At 34.9% G+C, this 23,335-nt stretch overlaps 1 protein-coding gene across 5 annotated transcripts in view; it reads left to right on the top strand.

Moving 5' to 3' along the window:
• The window catches only part of SCAPER (S-phase cyclin A associated protein in the ER), a 473,441-nt gene that overhangs the window by 341,872 nt on the left and 108,234 nt on the right, over positions 1-23,335 (top strand). The window contains exon 26 of one of the 5 annotated variants that reach the window (XM_061181879.1): positions 12,106-12,229. The exons of the other annotated variants lie outside the window; for them this stretch is intronic. Within the exon in view, the coding sequence (XP_061037862.1) occupies positions 12,106-12,229 (124 nt within the window). The remainder of the gene's footprint in view (positions 1-12,105; positions 12,230-23,335) is intronic. 5 annotated transcript variants of the gene reach the window in all.

The raw sequence follows: 23,335 nt of genomic DNA, 5'->3' as shown, positions 1-23,335 counted from the left end.
TATTGCTTATGCTATTTTAACCAAAGAGGAATTCAGTCATTTAATATATTCTTTTATTGCCATGTACTTAGTACTTTGTTTAGTATTGTGGGTAAAAGATGAGTGAGAGAGAGAACCTTTACAAAGAAGTTGTTTTGAATCCCTGCAAAACACTTGGCATTGTCAGAAATACAAGAGTAATAAAACTTTTATAAGTATATTACATTTATTTAACAGAGTTTTTGGCTTTTCTTCACCAATTTATCACATTATATAAATGAAGAAACTAAGGCTTAAAAAGACTGAATGATTTACCATCAGTTATCGTACTGGCAGCTAGGACTGCGCATTCTATTCTGGTACTCTTCCTTCTCTACTTTATTGCCTATATGATATCACCAAAGAGAGATATTATCAGTCTGCAGGTATTTGTTAAATTTCTTCTGAGATATGTGAGATTTTTATCTTCAAAGAGCTTACATCACAACTGGAAAGATAAGACTAATCAGTAAGTTACTCTACACCACACAACAAAAAAAAATTGAATTATTGAAGGTGTATGCAGAAAGTGCGATTTAATTTAAGTTTGAGTCTATAAGGGTCCTCAGTGGATCTCTTACAAAGCTGGTATTTACAGGGTAATGATGGCTATACTTTTGTTTCTGATATGTGAATATTTAACTTTTAAAAATTTAATAAAAATTGAATATTTCTTTGATATCTTATAAAAAATTACTGTCATCATTCCTGTGAGTAGCTTGGGGGTATTTTGTTGTTGTTATTTAGTTTATTTGTTTAGTTTTTTACTTTTGGTGGAGGTGGTATTGTTTGGTTGATTGGTTTAAGATTTTTAAACCAATTATTGTAGTGGCTTATTGGTGTGGGTACAGAAAATGCTTGTGGAATGATTTTTCCCTCCTAACAGGTTAGGAGCCAAAGAGGGACAAGAGGAATGATCTAACAGAAATTGGGAAAGATGGACCAAAACCACTTGTAACTATCTGTATGTATGAGACAAAATGTTCAGAGAAGATCTAGCAATGAAGTCTAAAAAAGCAGTGCAACGTTTCTGTGTTACCTTAAACACCCTTCTCATGACTTAAACCAGGTGGCAAATATGGAGTAAATTTATCATAAGACTTATTTCCCATCAGTAACAGATGTGGGAACTATAGAGGTGGGAACCATGTGCCACCCCATGTATCTACTACATAATAGCACCTCATTAAGTGTTAATAAAATGGTATTTGCCAGTGTGGGTGAAATTTAGGATACAATCCATTGTTAATAAGCAATTCCTTATTTCTAGGCAGGATTATTGTAATATAATTCTAAATGTCTATTTTTAGATCAAGGTTTACTAGAAGTGAATAACTTTCCCCAAGACAATAAAAGTAAAAACATTGTTTTGCAAGCTAATTAGCCATAGTGATTGATAAATACTCATCTCCGTTTGACATATTGAGGCATTTTGTTTATGTCTCAGAAGGCTGAACAGAAATGGTTACAGTTGACAGCTGTTGTACCACTAATAAGATTAAAGTAAAGAAATTAGTTGTGTCGACTTTAATCTGCTGTTTAACACTGCAGACCACCTGGGGTCTTCTCCAGAGCCAACATGTTTAATTGTGACTTTAAAATTATATAACCAGATCCTACTTAAGAACATATCTAAAGACTTGCTAATCATAACTGTCTTGTTATTAGACAAGACAGAGTTTAACACTAGACTTTAAAATTAATGTTTTAATTTGATGCTCATCCTACATTTTTAAATATATGTTTGTAATCTTTGAAATACAACACCTTCTCAGTGGGAGGTTAATTTTAGGAAATGCAGAAAGTCTAATTAGGTTGTGCTTAAAATATATATGGTTTCGCATTTAAAATTAGAATATGTCTCTGTGGAATAATTAAACTGCCTATCTAATTGTCCCAAATTCACCAATTAAAGAAGAACCCTTGAAATAACATATCTACTTGAAAGTTTCTTACTCCTGCTCTGAGGCATCATTATACTTAGGAAAATCATTTAATTAAAATATTAATCTCAGTGTTATTAAAATGTTACATTGTAGAATATGATATGCAATGTAATAATCATTTGTGATTGTTACATTGAATTTTGATGCAAACTGAAGTGTAGGATGCACATAATTTACATACCCATAGTAAAGATTGGTTGGTCGGCAGCATTATTAGCGTCTCTTCAAGACCCCTTGAGCTGTCTTGATTTGCAGTTCCTGGATGTTGGCCCCCCTGCTATCCCCGCCCACCCTAAGTGTTCTAGCATCAGAATGGAGGGAGTCAGAGGTAGAGAAGGCAGTGTGGATTTACACTAGTCATCACTGTGCCAGTGGGAAAAGTTTTCCTCTTTATCCGCAGCTCACACGGATCCAAATGTCCAAATGTCCACTGCAAAAATACCTCCAAATTCTGTCACAAGTCCACATTCTCTGTGGTCACAAAAATATCAAAACTGAATCATCTCTTCCTTATTAAATTTTCTGCATCATTCTTCTGTCTTCAGATTTCTTGCTGAGAAGACATTTTCTTATTAACCAAGACTTGCTTATTCAATATCTTCAAATTTTATCAATAAAATAATAATACTTAAAAAGATTTCCATATATGCAAGACCACATATAGAACTTTTTGCAAATACATTTTCCATGTTAAATACTATTTTGCTTTGCTTTTATTCAGTTTATTTTATTCTAATCAGTACTATATGTCTAAAATCTATTTGGTACAACAGACCAAGTGAACATTATTAAAATGAGACTGCTTTAGAAAATGTTCTCCCTTGCCTCAATAAATAACTTTATAAGCATAATCAAATAGCACTCTCTGGTAACACTCCATGTTAGCATTCCATGTTGTTTTATAATTTTAAATTCACTGGTTCAGTAATATACACTAGAGTCTTTCTACTTTCTGTAGAGAAGAACTAAGAGATCTGATACTAAAAGATTTGCAAATGAAAGCTGATTTTATTTGTTTTAAAAATTTAAAAATCATGAACTTTCCACATGTTTTCCAAGCTGGGTAGTGTTCTTTTTTTACCTTTTTTGGTTGAGGAAGAGAGTATTATATTCATTCGCTCTGTTGTCAGTGTTTATTTTTTAGTTCCTGATACGTATAGACCAGGAAGTGTTTTATGTGCTTTGGGTACATTACAGAATAAGAGGTAATAAATGTGCAAAAGATTTGAATAGATACTTCACCGAAGAAGATATACAGATGGCAAATAAGTGTATGAAAAGATGCTCTATCTCATTAGGAAATACAAATTCAAACCACAAGAAGAGACTTCATCATACCTACTAAAATTTCATAAAAAAGAAAACTCATACTGCCAAGTGCTGGTGAGCATACAGAGCAATTGTAGCTCTCTTACTTACACTACTACTGGGAAATGCACAATGGAACAGCCACTTCGGAAAACAGTGTGTAAGTCTCTCATAAAATTAAATATATACTTACTATATGGCCCAGCAGTCCCACTCCTAGTTACCCCAGAGAAATAAAACAAAATATGTGCCCACAAAAACCTGTAAATGAATGTTTATAGCAGCTTTATTCATAATTGACCCAAACTTGAAACAACCCAAATATTCTTCAACTGGTAAATGAATAAGCAATCCATAAGCATGGAAAGTATCTATGCAATTAAATACTATTCCAAAATAAAAAGGAACAGACTATCTATGCATGCAGCAACACGGATGAATCTCATATGCATTGTACTAAGTGAAAGAAGCCAGAGTCGAAGGGCTGCATATGGAATGATTCGATTTATGTGACTGAAAAAGGCAAAACTACAGAATTAGAACACAGATATGTGATAGTCAGGGGTTAGGAGAGGAGTTGACTAGAAAGTAACCACCCAAGGGAATTTGGGAGATGATGGTTCTATATCTTTATTGTGGTTGTGGTTTCACTGCTGAATGCATTTGTCAAAACTCTGTGCACTAAAAAGGGTAAATGGTAACTGTGTATAAATTGTACTTCAAATTTTAAAATTACATATTGAAAGTGCAAAAGAGCACATGATATATAAATGAAAGAAAATTCATTTATCATTAGACTTTTCAATATCAGTGTTTTATTTCAGAAGAAAATGAAGTAACATTTTTAATATACTCAAGAAAAGAAAGATACGTGCCAAGGAGTTTATATTCAGCAAAATTGACCTTCCCTTATAAAAGGCACAGACACTTATCAATATGCAAGAACTCAGGGAATATTGTTCCCACAAGACCTTGCTAAGGAGTCTAATAGAGAACAAGCTTCAGACAAGCAATGAATATAGATACATTGACATGTGGACTGATAGTGAACATTAAATATGTAATTATGGCACTAAAACTAAAGAAGATTAAGAGGGAGAGTGTAGTATGAGATGACTGTATGTTCTGACGGTGTAGCTAGTACAGCCTCTTTGGAGGTGAGGAATAGGTATGGCATGTGCCAAAATATTTTTAACTGTTTTCAGTAATCATAATTAGTGTACTATTAATTTTGTTATTCTCAAACTGCTGTGTGTTATAATGTAGCATAAAGCAAATAAGTAATTATGGATATTTTAACTCTGTCATCCTTGCTGCTCTTAAGGACCAGGATTCTCAGTGTCAAAGAGAGGAACGAAAGCTGTTATATATTGATAGAAGAGTTTGAAGAAAAAATCCCGTAGTCCTGAGTTTGAATCTGAAATAGCAATATGAATTTACGAGATACTTGATCTTTAACTGGGGGATGGGTTTCCCACCCCTAGTCATTCTAATGAGTGTTTAAAAAAGCAGAATAGTGGAAAATGTGGTTAATTAATGTGTTAGTATGTTCCACAGTTGTACATTCTTGTATATTCTCCTTGAAACAAGGAAGACAGTTGTCCCTTCATTTAGACATCTCTGTGCTCAGCCAGCTCTGTGCTGCATACTATGAGGGCCCCAAAAAGGATGAATCAGGCAAGGACCTTGCTAAGAACTAACTTAGAGTAGTTGTATAATAGAATAGAATTTTCAGTGCTTTGACACTAGTCTCAGTTTTTAGCCTCCAGAATTGGCACATGCAGCTTTCTGGTGGGCCAATCCTGCAGGGCCAGGCCTACATCATAGGCCCCGTTCTGTGAGGGGCCACTCACTTGGTGGGTCCAGTTAGGGCGTTAGAATTCTAACTGCAGTTGCATCTCCCTAGTTTCAAATAATTCTTTTTAATAATATCTTAAAAAGTTATTTTAGTTTGGAGCTTTATAAAGACAAAGCATAATTTGAGAATGGCAATGCATATAAGCTATATACCATTTATTAAATGCTTAATGCAAACAAAATGTACGTGGTAAATTATAATATGTTTGAGAGCTCTAGTTTTAATATTCATTTCTCCCTTCCCTAGGAAACTGGTATTACTCCAGGGCTGTGTGTTCTGGTTCAGTCCAGATAATCTTCTTTCCTTAAACTATATCATTTGCTGTGTTTTGTGATGTTCTGTCTCTTTCCTACACTTATCCACATCAAGCCAATCCTTTTCTTACATGAGGGCTGAAACAGTAACTGATGAAAATTCCAAGTTTCTCTTTGCAGCTGTATTGGTGTGACTCTTATTACTTGCTGTGCCTACTTAGCACAGAATTTTGCTCTGCAGGAACTTAAAGCCTTCACTCACCTCCATGTGTATAAGCTATATGCCATTTATTAAATGCTCAATGCAAGCCAAAGGCATTTGGTAAATTATAATTTATAATATAAGGACTCTGGTTTTAAACTGCCAATGGCAGTTGTTTTTAAATGTCTGCTTTCTTGACACTGGTATGAGATAGTGGATTTTGGCGAACAGTGTTTCTTGAAAAGTCTTAATCACTAGAAACTGCATAAGGATATAAACTTACATACTTCCTTAGTTATATTATCAAGTCCTCTTAGGCTGCAACCACCTGGGGCTTTTCTATTTAACTATTTCATAACATCTTAGATACTAATCTTAATGCCGGAGGTGTACTACACTTGTATTCTATTAGTGTCCTTTTGGTGTATAAATAGGTTCCTGTATTTATTGCTAGAATACCCAGCTTTGTGATGCCTTTTCTGTCCCCTGTTTTTCAGAGGAAACATTTTCAGTGAGAAGACTTACTGACACAAGATTCCCTCATGTATTCACGATTATTTGGAGCAGAAAGCCTTTATCTAAACCCAACCACAGTGTACTTTTGACAGAAAGGACAGTAAGATTTTACTGTCTTCTCAGAAGATACTTTTAAAATCTGGGGCTTTCTGTTTGATGTTAAAAAGTGCTTCCAGTCATTTGAGTTTTAAATTACAAGGAAAGCTGCTTTGGCAGACCACCCAAGCTGGGTTCAAAGAAGTGATCTTTCTAAGACAGGTGCTCTTCAAATAGAGGTTGTTTTTCGAACAAGTTCTACTAAGTGGACAAGTTTTTCCTGACCCTGAGATTTTTGGTTACTGCCCCCCCCCCACCCTGCTTTTTTCTCATCAGAAAGTAGTTTCTTTGTGGAAGTTCCTTTGGAGAGTCTTGTGAGCATAAGATTATACAGATGCATATTCCATACTTTACTAGTAAATGCAGTTTCTTTAATGTAAAGCACAGAGGGCTTTAGGACAAAATCCCCTACCATGTGCTGTTTGCTTTTTCATGTGTATGTTTATTTTCCACAAAAGATTTTAGACAAGTTGTAGGGATATTCCACAAAAGATTTTAGACAAGTTGTAGGGATTTCATTGAATAAAACAGAAAAAAAGAGATTAGAAATCAAGACCATAAAAATTATAGATCAAAACCAAAGGGAAAAGAGGATACAATTATAGAACTATAATTCCACGTGTCATTCTAAATATAGTACCCTCATTTTTTTTAAGCCTTGAGGGATCTATAGTTACATATGTTAGTCCCACTATAAAGCTGCAATACACAAAACAATGTGATATTGGCACAATGCTGAACAATATTATCAACTAGACTAGGAAACCAGGGAATATATCCTATATATATAGTTATAGTAAATGTGGCATTTCAAACCAGTAGAGAAAAGGTGAATTATTGAGTAATCTCTGGGGCGGGGGGTGGAATTTAGGCTTCTGCCTCATGCCACACACCAAAATAAATTTTAAATGATTTGATAGTAAATTATAAAACCATAAAATTACCACACACAGTGATGATTAAAGAAAAATAAATACAAATGGCTAGACACAGACATGTAGTTACCTCATCTTATAGTGAAGAATAACCTTTTAAAGGATAAAAGGAAAGGAAGAAAAAAATAAATCACAAAGAAAGAATTATTTGACTACCTAAAATTGTTTAGCTTCAGTACATAAAAAATGCCTTCAAAATAACAAGCAAAATTAATGGCAGTAGGTAAACTGGAAAATATATTAACAACATGTATTAACCCTTTGTTATATTTATATTGAGAGAATCCTTATAAATCACTAAGAAAAAGATGAAAACCTCCAATAAAAATTTTAAAATACAGGATAAGAATAATTTACAAAAAGATAAGTGGCTACTTACCTTATACCTTATCCCACAATCAATTGCATAGCTTGCATTTAAATGTAAAAATCTATGAAAATGCCAGAAGTAAATTTAAAAGAATGTTTTTATAATCTTGAAGTGGGAAGGTCCTTCTAAGTTTCACACAATACCCAGGTGTACTAAAGGGAAAGTTTGACAGATTTTATCAAATAAAAATGAAAACATTCTTTATGACAAAAACAAAAAATTTAGATAAGCAACAGACTGGAAAATTTATTTGCTACATATGATGATAAAAGGTTAATATCTTTATTATTGGTAAAGAGCCCTATAAATCAATAAGAAAAAGAGAGACCCCCCCCAATAGAAAAATGGGTAAAAGGTTCACAGTGATAATTCAAGAAAATATAAATATACATTGGCAATAAGCACATGAAAAAGTCTTTGATCACACTAGTAATAAAAGAAATGCAGCCTTTAAAAATTCCATTTTTAGCTGTCAGATCAGTAACAGTTGTTTATAATGAAATTATCTGGTGTTGGTAAAAACATGGAGAAACTCTTTTTCTGGGAGTATAAATTGGTTTAAAATATTTTTTGTCTGGCGGGCAATTTGAATTTTGCAGTGTCTATCAAAAATCTTAAATGTTCATATCCTTTGACTCAAATTATCATTGCTGAAAATTTATCCTACGGAAGCAGAAGGATTTGTTCAGTACAGCTATTGTGAACATGAGTTGTGCTATTGAGCACAACTTATGTTTGTGGAGCTCCCAAGCATATAATGTGGCCCTCCCACTATAGAGCATGAGAATGCCAGGTATTTGCTTCCCAGTATTCTTTGTGTCTAGTATATAAACTTGTGATCTAGGCTTCACGACCCAACATACCCACTCCAGACTTTTACTCTGAGGCTAATGAAGTAAGAAGCAAGGACATCCCAAACTCTATTCTTTTGACAATTGGAGGCAGCTGCATCTGGTGTCCAAAATCATAGTGTGAGTTCAAGCTGTGGCATATGGTGCCCAGTGTTTTTTTTAGCAGATCAATTTCATGGTATGTGATTTGGATATTGGTCCGGGCAGTGTAACTTCTATGCCTGTGTTTTCTAAATCCTATGATATACCCAATAGCATGTCAATTAATTTCCTTAATATTTAAATCAACCAGAGCTTACTTCCTGTGGTATATAACTAAGAACTCTGAATATTAAAACAGTGTTGTTTATAACGTTGAAAATTGGACACAATAGTAAGGGATTGATTGAAGTAAAATTTTATATCCATTGGATGACACTGTTCCATCTTTTAAAATCTATAATATTTCTCAATGTATTTTAATCAGAAAAGGAATTTAAAATAAGAAATTGGATATTTACAAAACTGTTGGAAAAAGTTGTAGACCTTTTGTTGCTGACTCCAAAACAATACCAGACATATCCACTGGGGGCACTGCTCCCTTTGAGGCCAAACACAAGTTAGGAAGGAAGGAAGCTAATGCCACACACAACTTTCCCTCACAACCAGGAAACCACAGAATGGGTACTTAAGGCTGCAGATCAGAGGTTAGGAAATCAAATAAAGTAGTACAAGTTATCCCACTGGCTCTTGACACACAGAATTCGGGAAATGGAACCTGAATACTACTGCAGGAAAACCTCACTTTTCCAAACCTTGCTTGATAAGGACAACAACCAATGGCACGGGAAGATGGCCTTGGCTCACTTCACCCTCCAAATCTTGTATGATACCATTTGTGTGGGAGGGAACAACTCTTGCATATGCACAGACTACTTCTGGAAGGATATGTAAACTAGTAACCATGGTGATTTCTAAGGTAGGGAACTGAGTGGCTGAGGGAAATAAGTAAGAGGGAGATACTTTTCACCATGCTTTTTTGTGTGTGTTGTACTAAGGTCATCATTCCTATTCAAAAAGTTACCAAGTTAAATTTTATTTGTATTGAAGCGCAGTAGTTTTTACTGTACTCCAAGGGAACACACCCGCAGGTGTCCCTAGGTCTCTGAGGAACCCTTCAAGGCTCTTTGAGAGGAGAAAAAAGTAGGGTCCTGGGTCCCCCACTTCTGCTTCAGTCAGAAGAGGTCTGATTTCATCTGTTCTTTGGTTTAAGCTTCTGAAAAAGATTTTGTTAGCTTTTAAGCTTCTGAGTAAGAAAGCATTCTACTGCTTTTTTTAAAAAATTGAAGACCAGTGTTATAGAAGAATTTTTTTTTTTAAGATTTTTTTTGATGTGGACCATTTTTAAAGTCTTTATTGAATTTGTTACAATACTGCTTCTGTTTTATGTTTTGGTTTTTTGGCCCCGAGGCATGTGGGATCTTAGCTCCCCGTCCAGGGATCGAACGCTCACCCCCTGCATTGGAAGGCGAAGTCTTAACCACTGGACCACCAGGGAAGTCCCTATAGAAGAATATTAAATGTCATGGAGAAATATTCATTGTACACATATTAACTAAGTGAATATTTGTAAGAAGAGAAGACTGGAAGTACAAATACCAATCATCTCTTGATAGTTTTTTACTGTTTATTTGTGCTTCTCTTTCCCAAAGTTATGACAGTTATCTAAAATTATTTTTATAATCACAAATACATGTTATTTTTTAAATTAAAAAGAAAAGCCCTCTTGAAAAATCTAAATATGTTACCTAATAACTGAAATAATGCTGATTTGCATTTGTGGAGAATTTGTTAGGTAGCGCCTCCAACCAAAGTGTCGTAAATGAGTTACATGTAGGCCACATTTTCCTGTATAATCCTCAGGGATTAAGTCAGGCCAGAGCTGAGCCTCCTCCTGGCTCCCTTCAACTTAGAGTCCTTTCGTTGTTTATGCCAGTATACCATGAAAAACTTTGGGACACACTGTGCCTTATTATCCTGGAAATAATAGCTTCTATAGCACGCTTTGATTGGATTTTTTAATGTTTTATTTGTGCATTATTCTTAACAAGAATAATAAGATTAATAACCCTAACGGAGTCTACCATTATTAAGTACTTAACCGTGTGCCAGGCACTGTCCTAAGTATAATATTTTACATCTGTTATCTCATTTAATTCTCATGATAACCATGTGAAGCTTAGGTATTATTATCTCAGTTTTATAGGTAAGAAAATGGATGCTAAGATATTAAATGAGTAACTTGCTAAAACCTCAAATGGCACAACTGGGTTTCTAACCTAGTGTCTTATTCCAGTACCTCTGCTCTTAACCAATGTATTCTAATGCTCAGTTTTCAGGAACCTATCAATTATGTGAAGCAAGATACAACTATATCAGACAAACAGATGATTACAAGTACAAGAGGGGCTGTCTTCACCATCTTTCTCCTACTAGAGCATCAGCTCCATGAGGACAGAGAGCTTGTCTGTCTTGTCCACCTAACACAGAGCCTGGAAAATCATAAGCACTTAGATATTTGTTGAATGAATGAATACTCACTTGTTGGTTCTTAGACCTGTACTTTTCAACTCTAGCTATACATCAGAATTGCTCATAGAGCTTTTGAAACATGCAGATGTCTAGAGCCCTCGCATTCCCCAACTAGCATCTCCAGGGGAGGAACTCAGGCAAGTATATATCTTTAAAGATATACAGATGATGCTAGTGCTCTGTCAAACTCTAGAGCCTCTATTCCAGAACAGTGGTCCTCTGACTTGAAGATGCATCAGAATTACCTGTGAAATTTGTTAAAACACAAATTGCTGGACTCCACCCCCAAAGTTTCTAGTATTTAGTAATGTGGGGTGGAACCTGAGAATTTGCATTCTACAAGTTCCCAGGTGATGATATTGATGCTACTGGTCCATGGTTCACACTTTAAGAATTGTTGTTTTAGAGGATTGGTTGTAAGGGACTAAATCAAAACACTTATACATAGGACTTAAGCAGGGGATTTAGACAGGCAGGAATCAACATTGATCACTCAGGCAATGCAGGTTAATCACAGGTTTCAAAGCACTCAGAAGAATACCCATTGAGTGTTGCTCCAAATGTTTCTTTGAACAGTGGCATATAATTTTTTAATCTTTAAGAAAAAAAAAACATTTCTTTGATGGGTCTGACCTTAGACTGTTTTACTCTCTAGGTCCTCCCCTGCTCAGTCTCTGAGCAGGTGTGGTGCTCACTCCCCAGAACTCTGCAGTTCTTGTCTCGCAGGGAAAGCCTCTAGTTTCTCCTCATGTGTGCTCCCTTCTTCCATCATCTGCCCTTGTCGACCAGGAGATCTAGCAACAGGATCTTTGGCAGACCTTTTTTTCTGGGTATTATTCAAAGAATTCTAGATCCCAAAATTCCCGGATAATATCTAATCTTAGATTATTAAGACCTTGTCAGTAGACTGGTAAGTACATTTCCATTGCCTGCTGCTGCAACTTAGAAATTAATAAGAGGCAAGAATTAGTTACTAATGAACACTGGGCTGTGGATAAAAATTACAAGCTTTTATATCTAGCTGATGGACCTTGCACCTAGTAATATTTGGCTTGTTTTTTTTTTTAGAGTGACTTCTATCCCATGCCTGTTGCTTTTATACCATTCATTTTATGTATTTTAAATTGTTTAGAGAAGAGCTGCACGGGTTTTATAAGTGGTGTTTTTCTCCTTCTGTTAGGTCTCTCTGCAATGCAATCAATGTTTACAACCTCACCTGCAATAACTGTTCAGAAAACTGCACTGATGTTCTGTTTAGTAACAAGATTACCTTCTTAATGGACCTTCTCATACACCAGTTGACGGTATGTAATATTATTGCTTTGAGTTAGAAGCAGCTAAGATTTGAGAAATATCCCCTGTGGAGAAAACTAAAAGCTTATTTACTCTCCAGATTGAAAAAAAAAAAAAAAAAGTGAAGATGATTGGGAGAGTAAAATAGGAACTGGCAGGAAAACCTCTTAATTTGAAAATCTTATATTGCATTCTCCTAAGTTCCAGTATTTGATGGGTAATATACTTGTAGCACTTGCTGAGATCATAAATTTACATGGTCAGACTAGAGCTTTGGAATGAGTTAGGCTCAAAGGCAAACCTCTGAGGCCGTAGGAATGAGTGCTGTAGAAGGGAAGACAGCTGGGAAAGTCTCAAAACCTCTCTTACCAGCTCAGTTAAAAGGGTCAGTTTAAAAAGGACTTTTTGATGACCATTGATATATTTTTTTTGAAGCAAGAAACTCCTCTGTCAGAAAGGGGCAAACCTGTTGTACTTTTGAAATGGGAACAAGCAGCCAATTGTAGCCTTAAATTTTACTTCGGTTCACAGATGTTGAAAGAGGTAAGCTCAGCATAATATCCAAAGGTTTAGGTCTGTCAACTGCAGTCTCCAGAACACAGCCCTGGGGCCAGAATTTTCCTGGTCAAGTTTCTGAGCCCCTGAGGTATTGGCACAAAATCGATCTCAAGCTGCAAGTTTATAACACAGGAGATTTATTTTTCAGAACCGATCTACTTTTACTCAGCACGTATTTCTAATAGCTCTTCCTAGACTGTGTGCCTTTTGCTCTCTTTCCTTCTCCATCTGGTTAATTTCTACACATTCTGCAGACCTTTACTGAGACATAATGGCACCCTCCTTATGAAACCTTCCCCAACCTAACTCTTTCCCCAAGTCCAGGTTAGATGTTCTTCTTATATGCTCCTCTGCATTATGTCATTCATAGAATTAATCACATTGAATTTTAATTAACTGTTTCCTTGTCCATTTCCCCAACTAGCCATAAAATCAAGGAGGACAAGAGGTAATTTATCACTTTCTCTGAGATCCTAACACAGGGCCTGACACAGTAGCTTCAGTATGTCTTTGATGAATAGATAAGTAAATAAATGGAACCCCATATGTTTCAAGCTGAAAAAGTAGGATTTCTAAGATAAGGTCTTGAGGAATTTATTTGGAGCCCTGTAAAAACAGTACATTTAGACAGGCATGATCTAGGATGAAGGCTAACAGAGATGTATTATCTTCCAAAAAGTATGAAAACTTTAAAATATGTTAAAGCAGATTTCATTCAATAAGTAATTGTTAAGAATCTTCTATGTACCTAAATCATTTCAATGCATAGAAAAGTAGGCCTCTACCTTCAAAATGTCTCTTTGAGGAGACCAGACATGCACATTAGAAGGCAATAAAAAGAGCAGTGAAAAAGAGCAAACTGGCAAAATAGGAGGTCCCAGTTCTCATTCCCCACAGAGACACTTAACAACTATATACAGACCAAAATACCATTATGAGAATTCTGAGAAACAGTTAAGATATTGCAGTACCCCAGATGATCTCAAAGCCAAGAACAGCCACATTGATGTGGGTAAGAAGAACTGTTTTGCTTTACTCATGATCGCCCTTCTCTCAAGTTGGCACAGCTCCACACTGGAAGATAATACCCCAGCTCATGGGTTCTTCCCTTTAGGAGGGAGGGGAGTTGAGTGTGAGTCGTGCATTCTGGCTTTTTGGAGGGCTGCCAGGGGACTTGTATCTGTCTCACCTGACTTACGGTACTGACAGGAAGCTGGCATACTTTGGATGCCTGGCAGCCCCTGAGAACAAGAGAGAGCAAGGCAGCTTGCTGCTGAGTACCAAAGAACTTGCAGTGCTGCAGCTAGACACCAGAGGGAGCAAGAGATTATGATCTCCTGGAATAGAAACCAGCAAGCCTTTCTAATTGAGGAATTGCACACGCAGGCCCAGAGAAGTCCTATCCCCTACAAAAGTGTCAGAGAATGCCTAATTCCCTAGTCAAGGTGATTGGTGTCTTCCCCTTTACAAAGCCAGTATGTACAGTCTAAAAGTCCTGCCTGTTTTTTCAAATGTGCAGATCCCAACACAAAGTTACAAGACACACAAAGAAAAAGGGAAACATGGCCCCTACAAAGAGCAAGATAAATCTTCAAAACCAGCCCTAAAGAAACAAGTATATGAATTACCTGACAAAAAATTCAAAATAATCATCATAAAGATGTTCTATGAACTCAAGAAAATGATATATGAACAAAATGAAAATAACAAAGAGTTAGAAAATATAAAAAGAACCAAAGAGAAGTTTTGGAGCTGAAGAATACAATGATTGAACTGAAAAAATTAGAGGAATTCAAGATCAGCATTGATCAAACAGAAGAAAGAATCATCGAACTAAAAGATAGGTCATTTGAAATTATCCAGTCAGGAATAAAAAGAAAAAAGAATGAAAAAAGCCTAAGGGACTTATGCTGTGCTGTAAAGTAGGCCAATGTATGTATTATGGTAGTTCCAAAAGGAGGGAGAAAGCGAGAATGGGGAGAAAGCTTATTTAAGTAAATAATGGCCTAAAATTTCCCAATCTAGTGAAGGAAAGGGAATCCAAATTCAAGAATTCCAACAGATCCTAACTTTGATGAACCCAAAGAATCTCACAGAGACGCATTATAATCAACTTAACAAAAGTCAAAGACAGAATTTTGAATGCAGCAAAAGGAAAGCAACTTGTCACATGCAAGGGAACTCTCATAAAACAATCAGTGGATTTCTCACCAGGAACACTACAGGCCAGAAGGGAGTGGGAGGTTATACTCAAAATGCTAAAAGAAAAAAAGGCCAACCAAGAACACTATATCCAGCAAAACTATCCTTCAAAAATGAAGGAGAAATAAAAACTTTCCCAGATAAATAAAAGCTAAGGGAATTCATCACCACTACTAAACCTGCTTTACAAGAAATTCTAAAAGCAGTCCTTCAAGTGGGAACAAAAAGACACTAAATAGCAACATGAAAGCATATGAAAGTATAAAACTTACTGGTAAACGTAAATATATAGACAAATACTGAATGCTGTAATACTGTAATGGGAAGGTGGTTAAATCACTGTTAATTCTGTTATAGAAATTAAAAGGCAAAAGTGTAGAAGTAATTATAACTATAAAAGTATGTTAATGGATACATGATATAAAATATGTATTTTGTGACATCAGTAACATAAAATATTGGGGGGGAGAAGTAAAAGTGTAGCATATTTGTATGTGATTGATGTTGTTATCAGCTTGAAATAGATTATTATAACTATAAGATGTTTTATGTAAACCCAGTGGCAACCACAAAGAAAATACATATAGAAGATACTCAAAAGAAAATGAGAAAGGAATCAAAGCATGTTACTACAAAAAAAAAAATCAACAATACAAAGCAAGACAGCAGGAGAGGAATGAGGGACAAAATAACTACAAGACAGAAAATAACTAACAAAATGGCAATAGTAGTTCCTTCTCTATCAATAATTACTTTAAATGTAAATAGATTAAACTCTCCAGTAAAAAGACATACAGTGGTTGAATGGATCAAAATCTTTTGTCAACAACAGACTCACTTTAAATTTAAGGACACACATAAGCTGAAAGTGAAAGAAGTGACAAAGATAATCCATGCAAATGGTAACCAAACAAGAGCAGAGGTGACCATACCTATATCAGACGAAATAGACTTGAAGTCAGAAACTCTCAGAAGAGATAAAGAATGACATCATATAGTAATAAAAGGTCAATTTTTCAGGAAGGTATAACAATTGTAAATATATATGCATATGCACCCATCAGAGCACTCAAATATAAGAAGCAACCATTGAAAAGAACTGAAGGAAGAAGATGACAGTAACACAGTAAAAGTAAGGGATTTCAATACCCCACTTTCAATAATGGATAAACATCTAGAAAGAAAATCATTAAGTAAACAGAGGATTTGAACAACACTGTGGGCTGAATGGACCTCATACACATATACAAAATATTCCACCCACCAGCAGCAGAATACACATTTTTCTCAAGCACACATGGAACATTCTTCAGGATAGATCACATGTTAGGTCACAAAACAAGTCAACAAATTTAAGATGACTGATACCATACCAAGTATATTTTCTGACCACAATGGAATGAAAATAGAAATTAATAGCAGAAGGAAAACTGGAAAATTTACAAATATGTGGAAATTAAACAAATTCATGAAAAAACCAGTGAATCAAAGAATGAAATTAAAAGAGAAATTAGATAGTATCTTTGAGACAAATTAAAATATAACATACAAAAACTTACGAGATGCTTAAAGGCAGTGCTAAGAGGGAAGTTCATAGCAATAAATGCCTGCATTAAAAAGGAAGAAAGATCTCAAACAAACAACTTTATACCTGAAGAAACTAGAAGAAGAAAAACTAAGCCCAGAGTTAGCAGAGGGAAGGAAATAATTAAGATTAAAGCAAACTGACATAAAAACAGACACATAGACCAATGGAACAGAATAGAGAGCTCAGAAGTAAACCCACAAATGTACAGTCAACTAAGATTTGACAAGGCATCAAAAATACATAAAGGAAAAGGTGGTCTCTTCAATAAATGCTGTTGGGTAATCTTCAGTAAATGCTGTTGGGAAATGGTGGATATCCACATGCAAAAGAATGAGATTGGACCCTTATCTTACACCAGGGGTCCCCAACCCCTGGAACCAGGCCACACAGCAGGAGGTGAATGGCAGGCAAACGAGCAAAGCTTCATCTGCCACTCCCCATCGCTCGCATTACTGTCTGAACCATCACACACACACTGCCCCTGCACCCCCATCCGTGGAAAAACTGTCTTCCACAAAACTGGTCCCTGGTACCAAAAAGGTTGGGGACCATACACAAAAATTACACAATACACAAAAATTAACTACAAATGGGCTTAAAACTTAAATGTAAGACCTGAAACCATAAACTCCTAAAAGAAAACATGAAGAGAAAGCTCCTTGACATTGGTCCTGGCAAGGATTTTTTTGGGGGCATATGATGCCAAAAGTACAACAAAAGCAGAAATAAACAAGTGACACTACATCAAACTAAACGGCTTCTGTACAGCAAATGAAGCAATCAACAAAATGAAAAGGCAAACTTCAGAGTGGGAGAAAATATTTGAAACATATATCTGATGAAGGGTTAATATCCAAAATACGTAATATCCAAAAATCAAAAACACAGAACGTAACAAGTATTGGCAAGAATTTGGAGAAATTGGAACCCTTGTGCACTGCTGGTGGAAATGTAAAATGGTGCAGCTGCTTTGGAAAACAGTAATGGCAGTTCCTCAAGAAATTAAAAATAGAACTACCATATGGGATTACTTCTTGGTATTTACCCAAAAAGAATTGAAATTAGAATCTCAAATAGGTACTTGAACTCTTATGTTCACTGTAGCATTATTCATAGTAACTAAGAGGGGGAGATAACCTAAATGTCCATTGACAAATGAGTGGATAAAGAAAATGTATGTACATACACTGGAATATTGGTTAGCCATAAAAAAGAAGGAAATCCTGCCATATGCTACAACATGGATGAACCTTATGAAATAAGCCAGTCACAGAAGGGCTAATACTGCATGATTTCACTTATGTGAGATATCTAAAGTAGTCAGACTCATTAAACTGAAAGTCGAATGGTGATTTCCAGGAGCTGGGGTGAGGGGAAGTGGGAAGTTACTGTTCAGTGGGTATTGAGTTTCAGTCATGCAAGATGAAAAAGTTCTAGAGATCTGTTTTACAACCATGTGCATATGGTTAATTACACTGTAATGTATACTTAAAATTGTTAGACGGTAAATTTATGTTACATGTTTATTACCATAAAAAAGACCAGTACAAGTACTACTGAGTGCTGTGAAAATAGATTGATAGACTTTTAATGTTGAACAAATTCTAAATAGTCCATATTACAGATTAGTAAATTGAGATGTGGCAAAGATATCATACAACTACCTAGTGATAGAACCATGACCTGGATGCTAGTCTCCTGAGCCCCTGTCCAGGACATCCCTTCCTATAACCTAAATTGATGTGTCCTCACTTTATTGAGTTGAGAAATGAGATAAAGTAACATTTTTGTGACTTTAATTTTATACATGTTTAATATTGTCACCTGGGTAAGATACACTGAAGAAGCATTTAATTAAAAGATTTATAATTTCTTGATGTTTCATTGCACTTTAAAAGGCATTACACATTTTATTAGCATTCTTATTTTTAATTCATAGTAACCTGTTCCTCATGGAATATTTAAAGAATACTCTTATAAATTGTGTGTATATATTTTCTGGAGCCAAGGAAACTGTTAATTGAAAAGTGATGTACAAACCTTAAATAACTGATATGGTACTGTTGGATCAAAGAGACTATTGGTGAGCACTTCAGAATGTGACAAGAAAGCCCTGTATACAAACAAAGAAAATATAAGTGCAACCTTACAGCAAGGGGATTGTTTTTCACTGAGTCATGTGCAGAGCCATGCAGGTGCCTATTTCATTTTCATTACAGCAGCAAGGGCCTGGAATTGGCCATTCACCACGTTGTTTTCTTTGTACCAAGGAGCCAGAACATGGACTTAATAGTTAATTACAGGGAGCAGAAATCCTTCAACTCTCTACTGGTAATATTGCTCTTCCTGATGCCACTTGCATCTTCTTTCTCCTTTTCTCACTATGTGGCACTTGCTCAGCATGTCAAGGACACCCTACCCTTTTCTTCATCAATAATGTGAACTCTGTGTCTAGTAGGCTGTATAGCTTATTGATACAGAGTATATCAGAAACAGAGAGGAGGCCTTCATAGTATCTAGTCTAGTCCAGTCCTCCTTGTTTTACAAATGAGGACAATGGAACTCAAAAAAGGAGAAGGATGGGCGATGTATAGGGTGGGTATTTGCCAAAAGTTTCACAGCCTGTTACCAATAGAACTGGGATTCAAATTCAGGTCTCCAAAATCCCAACCTAACCTTCTTTCTACTATATTACATGACACACTGCTAATGTAAGTTTGGTGAGAACAGTTAAAGGATATTGTAACTGATGTAGAACTTCACCCTCAAAGCTGCATTCAAAATTGACCTAGTGAAAGAATATGGGTCAGATTATAACTCTAATTGCCCTTCTACTGCAGTCATATGAAATAGTATCATCATCATTATTATTACTGTCACCTAGAATCATTAGTTGACTGCTTGAGGGAGAAATTGACACATCCAGCATCATAGTGGAGATTTTATCACACTGCTTTCAAATGGTAGGTAAAGCAGACAGAATTGTTAAATATGTACAAAGCTGAATAAAACAATTCACAAACTTGGTTTAATGCACATAGATAGAACCGTATGGCAATATTAGAGAATATACATTTTTTATAAGCACACATGGGAAATTTACAAGAATTGACTATGCACTAGGCCATAAAGCAAGTCTTAACATATTTGAAAGGATCAGTATCATACAGATGATCCAGTACTGCTTCAGATATTATTGAATAAGCTCCTACCAGACTGACCCTCCTGCAGATGACAAGTATAATCTCTGGGTAAAGTATGAAAAAAACCTACCTGAAGGTACTAGAGACCAATCAAAAGCAGACAAATTCTGATTGGAATAGACACTTGGAAGAAGGGAACAGCATTGAGTGAGTTTCCTGGTTTTATGGCTTTTAGCCTGAGGGCAGGCCACAGTTGGTACCACATGGGATGACTAGAACTACTGTAGAAAATCCGCAATTCTTCTGGCCTAAAGAACCAGGAGACAGAATCTGGGGCAAAGACAACTGCTAGAATGTAAGGATGATATTCAAAAAGGAGAGAGCCAGAAAGGAGGATCCACTAAATTATTTATAAATATCTGAATGACCCTGGTACCATATATGTGTGGGACACACTCCAAGTGCCTCAGCTAAAGACAAACTGAACTGAGATTTCAGCTGCTATCCAAGAATAGAGTTTTGCAGTTGAGTCCAAAAAAGTCATATGCCTGCTTTTTTAAAAGAATCAAACTGAAAAATATAGTAACTGAATTTAAAAATTCACCAAATGAATTAATGAGAGGGAATGATGAAAAATAGAAAAATCAACATTAGACAAACACCACAGTAATTATTACTGCAGGAGAGAATCATCAACAGATGCAAAAATTAGTGAGTAAAAGTATGATGAGAAACAGGATATTTTCGAAGTTTCAAAATAACTCCACACGAGATACTTTGAATTACAAAGAAGGAAAATAGAAACTTTACAATAAAGAAATTTGGCAGATATTACCTTAACTATGTGATCAAAGCTAACATCACCAGAAACAGAACATATCAACATCATTTACCCTCTAATATTATATACTTAGAAGCTCACACCATCATTTCTGTGGTACTCTTGCCAAAAATGCCATCTAAATATGAGAAAATATCAGACAAAATCCAAATTGAGGACAGTGTACAAGACAGCTTATGAAGTGCAAAGACTGAAAAACTCATAGAGACTAGAGAGATGTGACAACTAAATTCAGTGTGGGATTCTGGATTGGATCCTGAAGCCGAAAAAAAGGATGTTAGTGAGAAAACTGGCAAAATTCTAATGAGGTCTGTAGATTAGTTCATTGTTTTGTATCAGTGTTAATTTTCTGGTTTTGGTAGTTGTGCCATAGTTGTATGTAGGGTGTTAACATTAGGGAAGGCTGAGAGAAGTGTAAAATTATTTACAAAATAAGTGTACGTTTTTAAAAAACAATTCACTAGTGGGCTTAACAGCAGAATGGAGGTAACAGAAGAAATATTATTGAACTTAAAGTTATATGAATAGGAATTAACCAGTCTGAAGAATGTGTGGGGTGGAGGGAATGGGGAACAAAAACAAAGAAAAGGAACAGAGCCTTAGGGACTTGTGGGACAGTATCAAACAGTGTAATATATATTGGATATCCAGAAGAACAGAGAATGAAGCATTAAAATATTTTGGAAAGAATAATGTCTAAATTTTTTCCAAATTTGGTAAAAGTCATAAATATATAGATTCAATCAGAAGTTCAGCAAACCTCCAAAAGGATAAATACAAAGATAATCATGCCTAAGTAAATAATAGTCAAATTGATAAAAACCAAGTATAATAAAAAGAGAAAATGTTGAAAGTTGCCACACTGCATACAGGCAAATAATGATTCAGATAGTGTCTGACATCTGTCTCATCAGAGGCCAGAAGACAGTGAGCATCTTTAAAATGCTAGAAGAAGAAAAAATTCAATCTAGAATTTCTATATCCAGCAAAAAAAATCCTTCAAGAATAAAGGTGAAACAAATACAGTTGACATTTTAAAATATATGCCTAAAACAATTAGTTGACAACAGATTCGCACTACTAGGAATGCTAAAGTTCTTCAGACTGAAGGAAAATGATACCCAATCAAAATTGCTATCTTTAGGAAGGAAAGAATGAAGAACACTGGAAATGAAGATTTGTTTCCTCTTTGTTTCTTTAACAAAATTTTAAAATACATGTTATGGTTTAAACCAAAAATTTTAGCACTGTCTTATAAGGTTATAACATGTTTAGGTGTACTGCATATGATAACTATAGTATAAAGGATGGGGAGGACAGAAAACCTATAAGGTTACAAAGTTTCTGAATTTTATACAAAGTGGTATGATCTTAACTCTAAGTAAACTATGAAAAGTTAAGATTGTATATTATAATCCCTTAGAGCAGCTACCAGCAAAATAGCTTAGAAGCTAATATGTAAATTAAAATGGAATTCTATAATGTATCTAAATATTCCAAAACACAGTGAGACAAACAGAAAACAATAAAACAGCAGACCTAACCCAAATATATCAATAATTATACTAAACAAAATGTGCAAAACTTTCCTTGAAAAAGTTACAAGGCATAAATTGTCAAAAAGGGTAAAAACCAAGACCCAACTAAATGCTATCTACATGAGATGTACTTAAATATAAAAACACAGACCTATATAAATATAAGTTCAAAACAAAACAAAACAAAAAGCTAGAATAGCTACATTCATATCAAACGAAGAGGAGTTTAATATATAACAGTATTAGAAGATATAAATATTGCAAATTGATAAAAGGTTAACCAATAGGAAAATATAACAATCACAAATGTGTATGTACTTAATAACAGCTTCAAAATACAGGAAGCAAATATTAACAAAGAGAAAAATAAATAATTCCATTCTCATAGACGGATATTCAGCACCTTCCTTCAGCAACTGATAAAATAACTTGACTAAAAAAAAAGTCAGTAAAAATGTAGGTGATACCACCTAGATCTAATTGATATTTATACATCACTACACCCAGCAACTGCAGAATACGCACATTCTTTTCTAGCATACATAGTGTGTTCAAGATTGACTATATGCTGGGCCATAAAACAATCTTAGTAAATTTAAAGAAACTGAAAGTATATTCTCTGACCACAATGGAATAAAATTAGAAATCAATAATATACCTACAAAATCACAAGGGAAATTAGAAAATAATTTGAATTGATGATAATGAAAATATAGCATATCCCCAAAAAGCAATACTTAAGGGGAAGTTTGTAGTTTTTAATAGAAGTATTCTGCAACCAATTTGCTCTGAATGTAATGCAATTAAGATGGAAATCGATAACAAAAAGATAAACATCCATATACATTTAGAAATTTAGAGACAAACTCAGGAGTCATACAATAAGTCACAAATTTTTGAACTTAAAATAGGACAATAATGAAAATACTACATATCAAAATTTGGGGGATGCAATAAAGCAAAACTGTAAAATATATATATTTAAATGCTTATATTTGAAAAGAATAAAGTCTGTGGATAAGTAGTTGAGTATTTAACTTAAGAATCTTAGAAAAAGAACAGCCAAATTGACCTAGAGACAAAACAAGGGAAATTATAATAGGTAGTTAGAAAACAAACATTGGAGAATATCAGCAAAGCAAAAATCAGTTATTCATAAAATCTAATATAGTAGGCAAGCCTCTGTCAAACTTGATCACGAAAAAAAAAAAGAGACACAAATAATATAAGGAATATAAGGAATTAAC

The sequence above is a fragment of the Eubalaena glacialis genome, chromosome 2 (genome assembly GCF_028564815.1).
Source record: "Eubalaena glacialis isolate mEubGla1 chromosome 2, mEubGla1.1.hap2.+ XY, whole genome shotgun sequence".
Taxonomy (NCBI): Eukaryota; Metazoa; Chordata; class Mammalia; order Artiodactyla; family Balaenidae; genus Eubalaena; species Eubalaena glacialis.
This window is presented reverse-complemented; position numbering and strand designations above follow the sequence as displayed.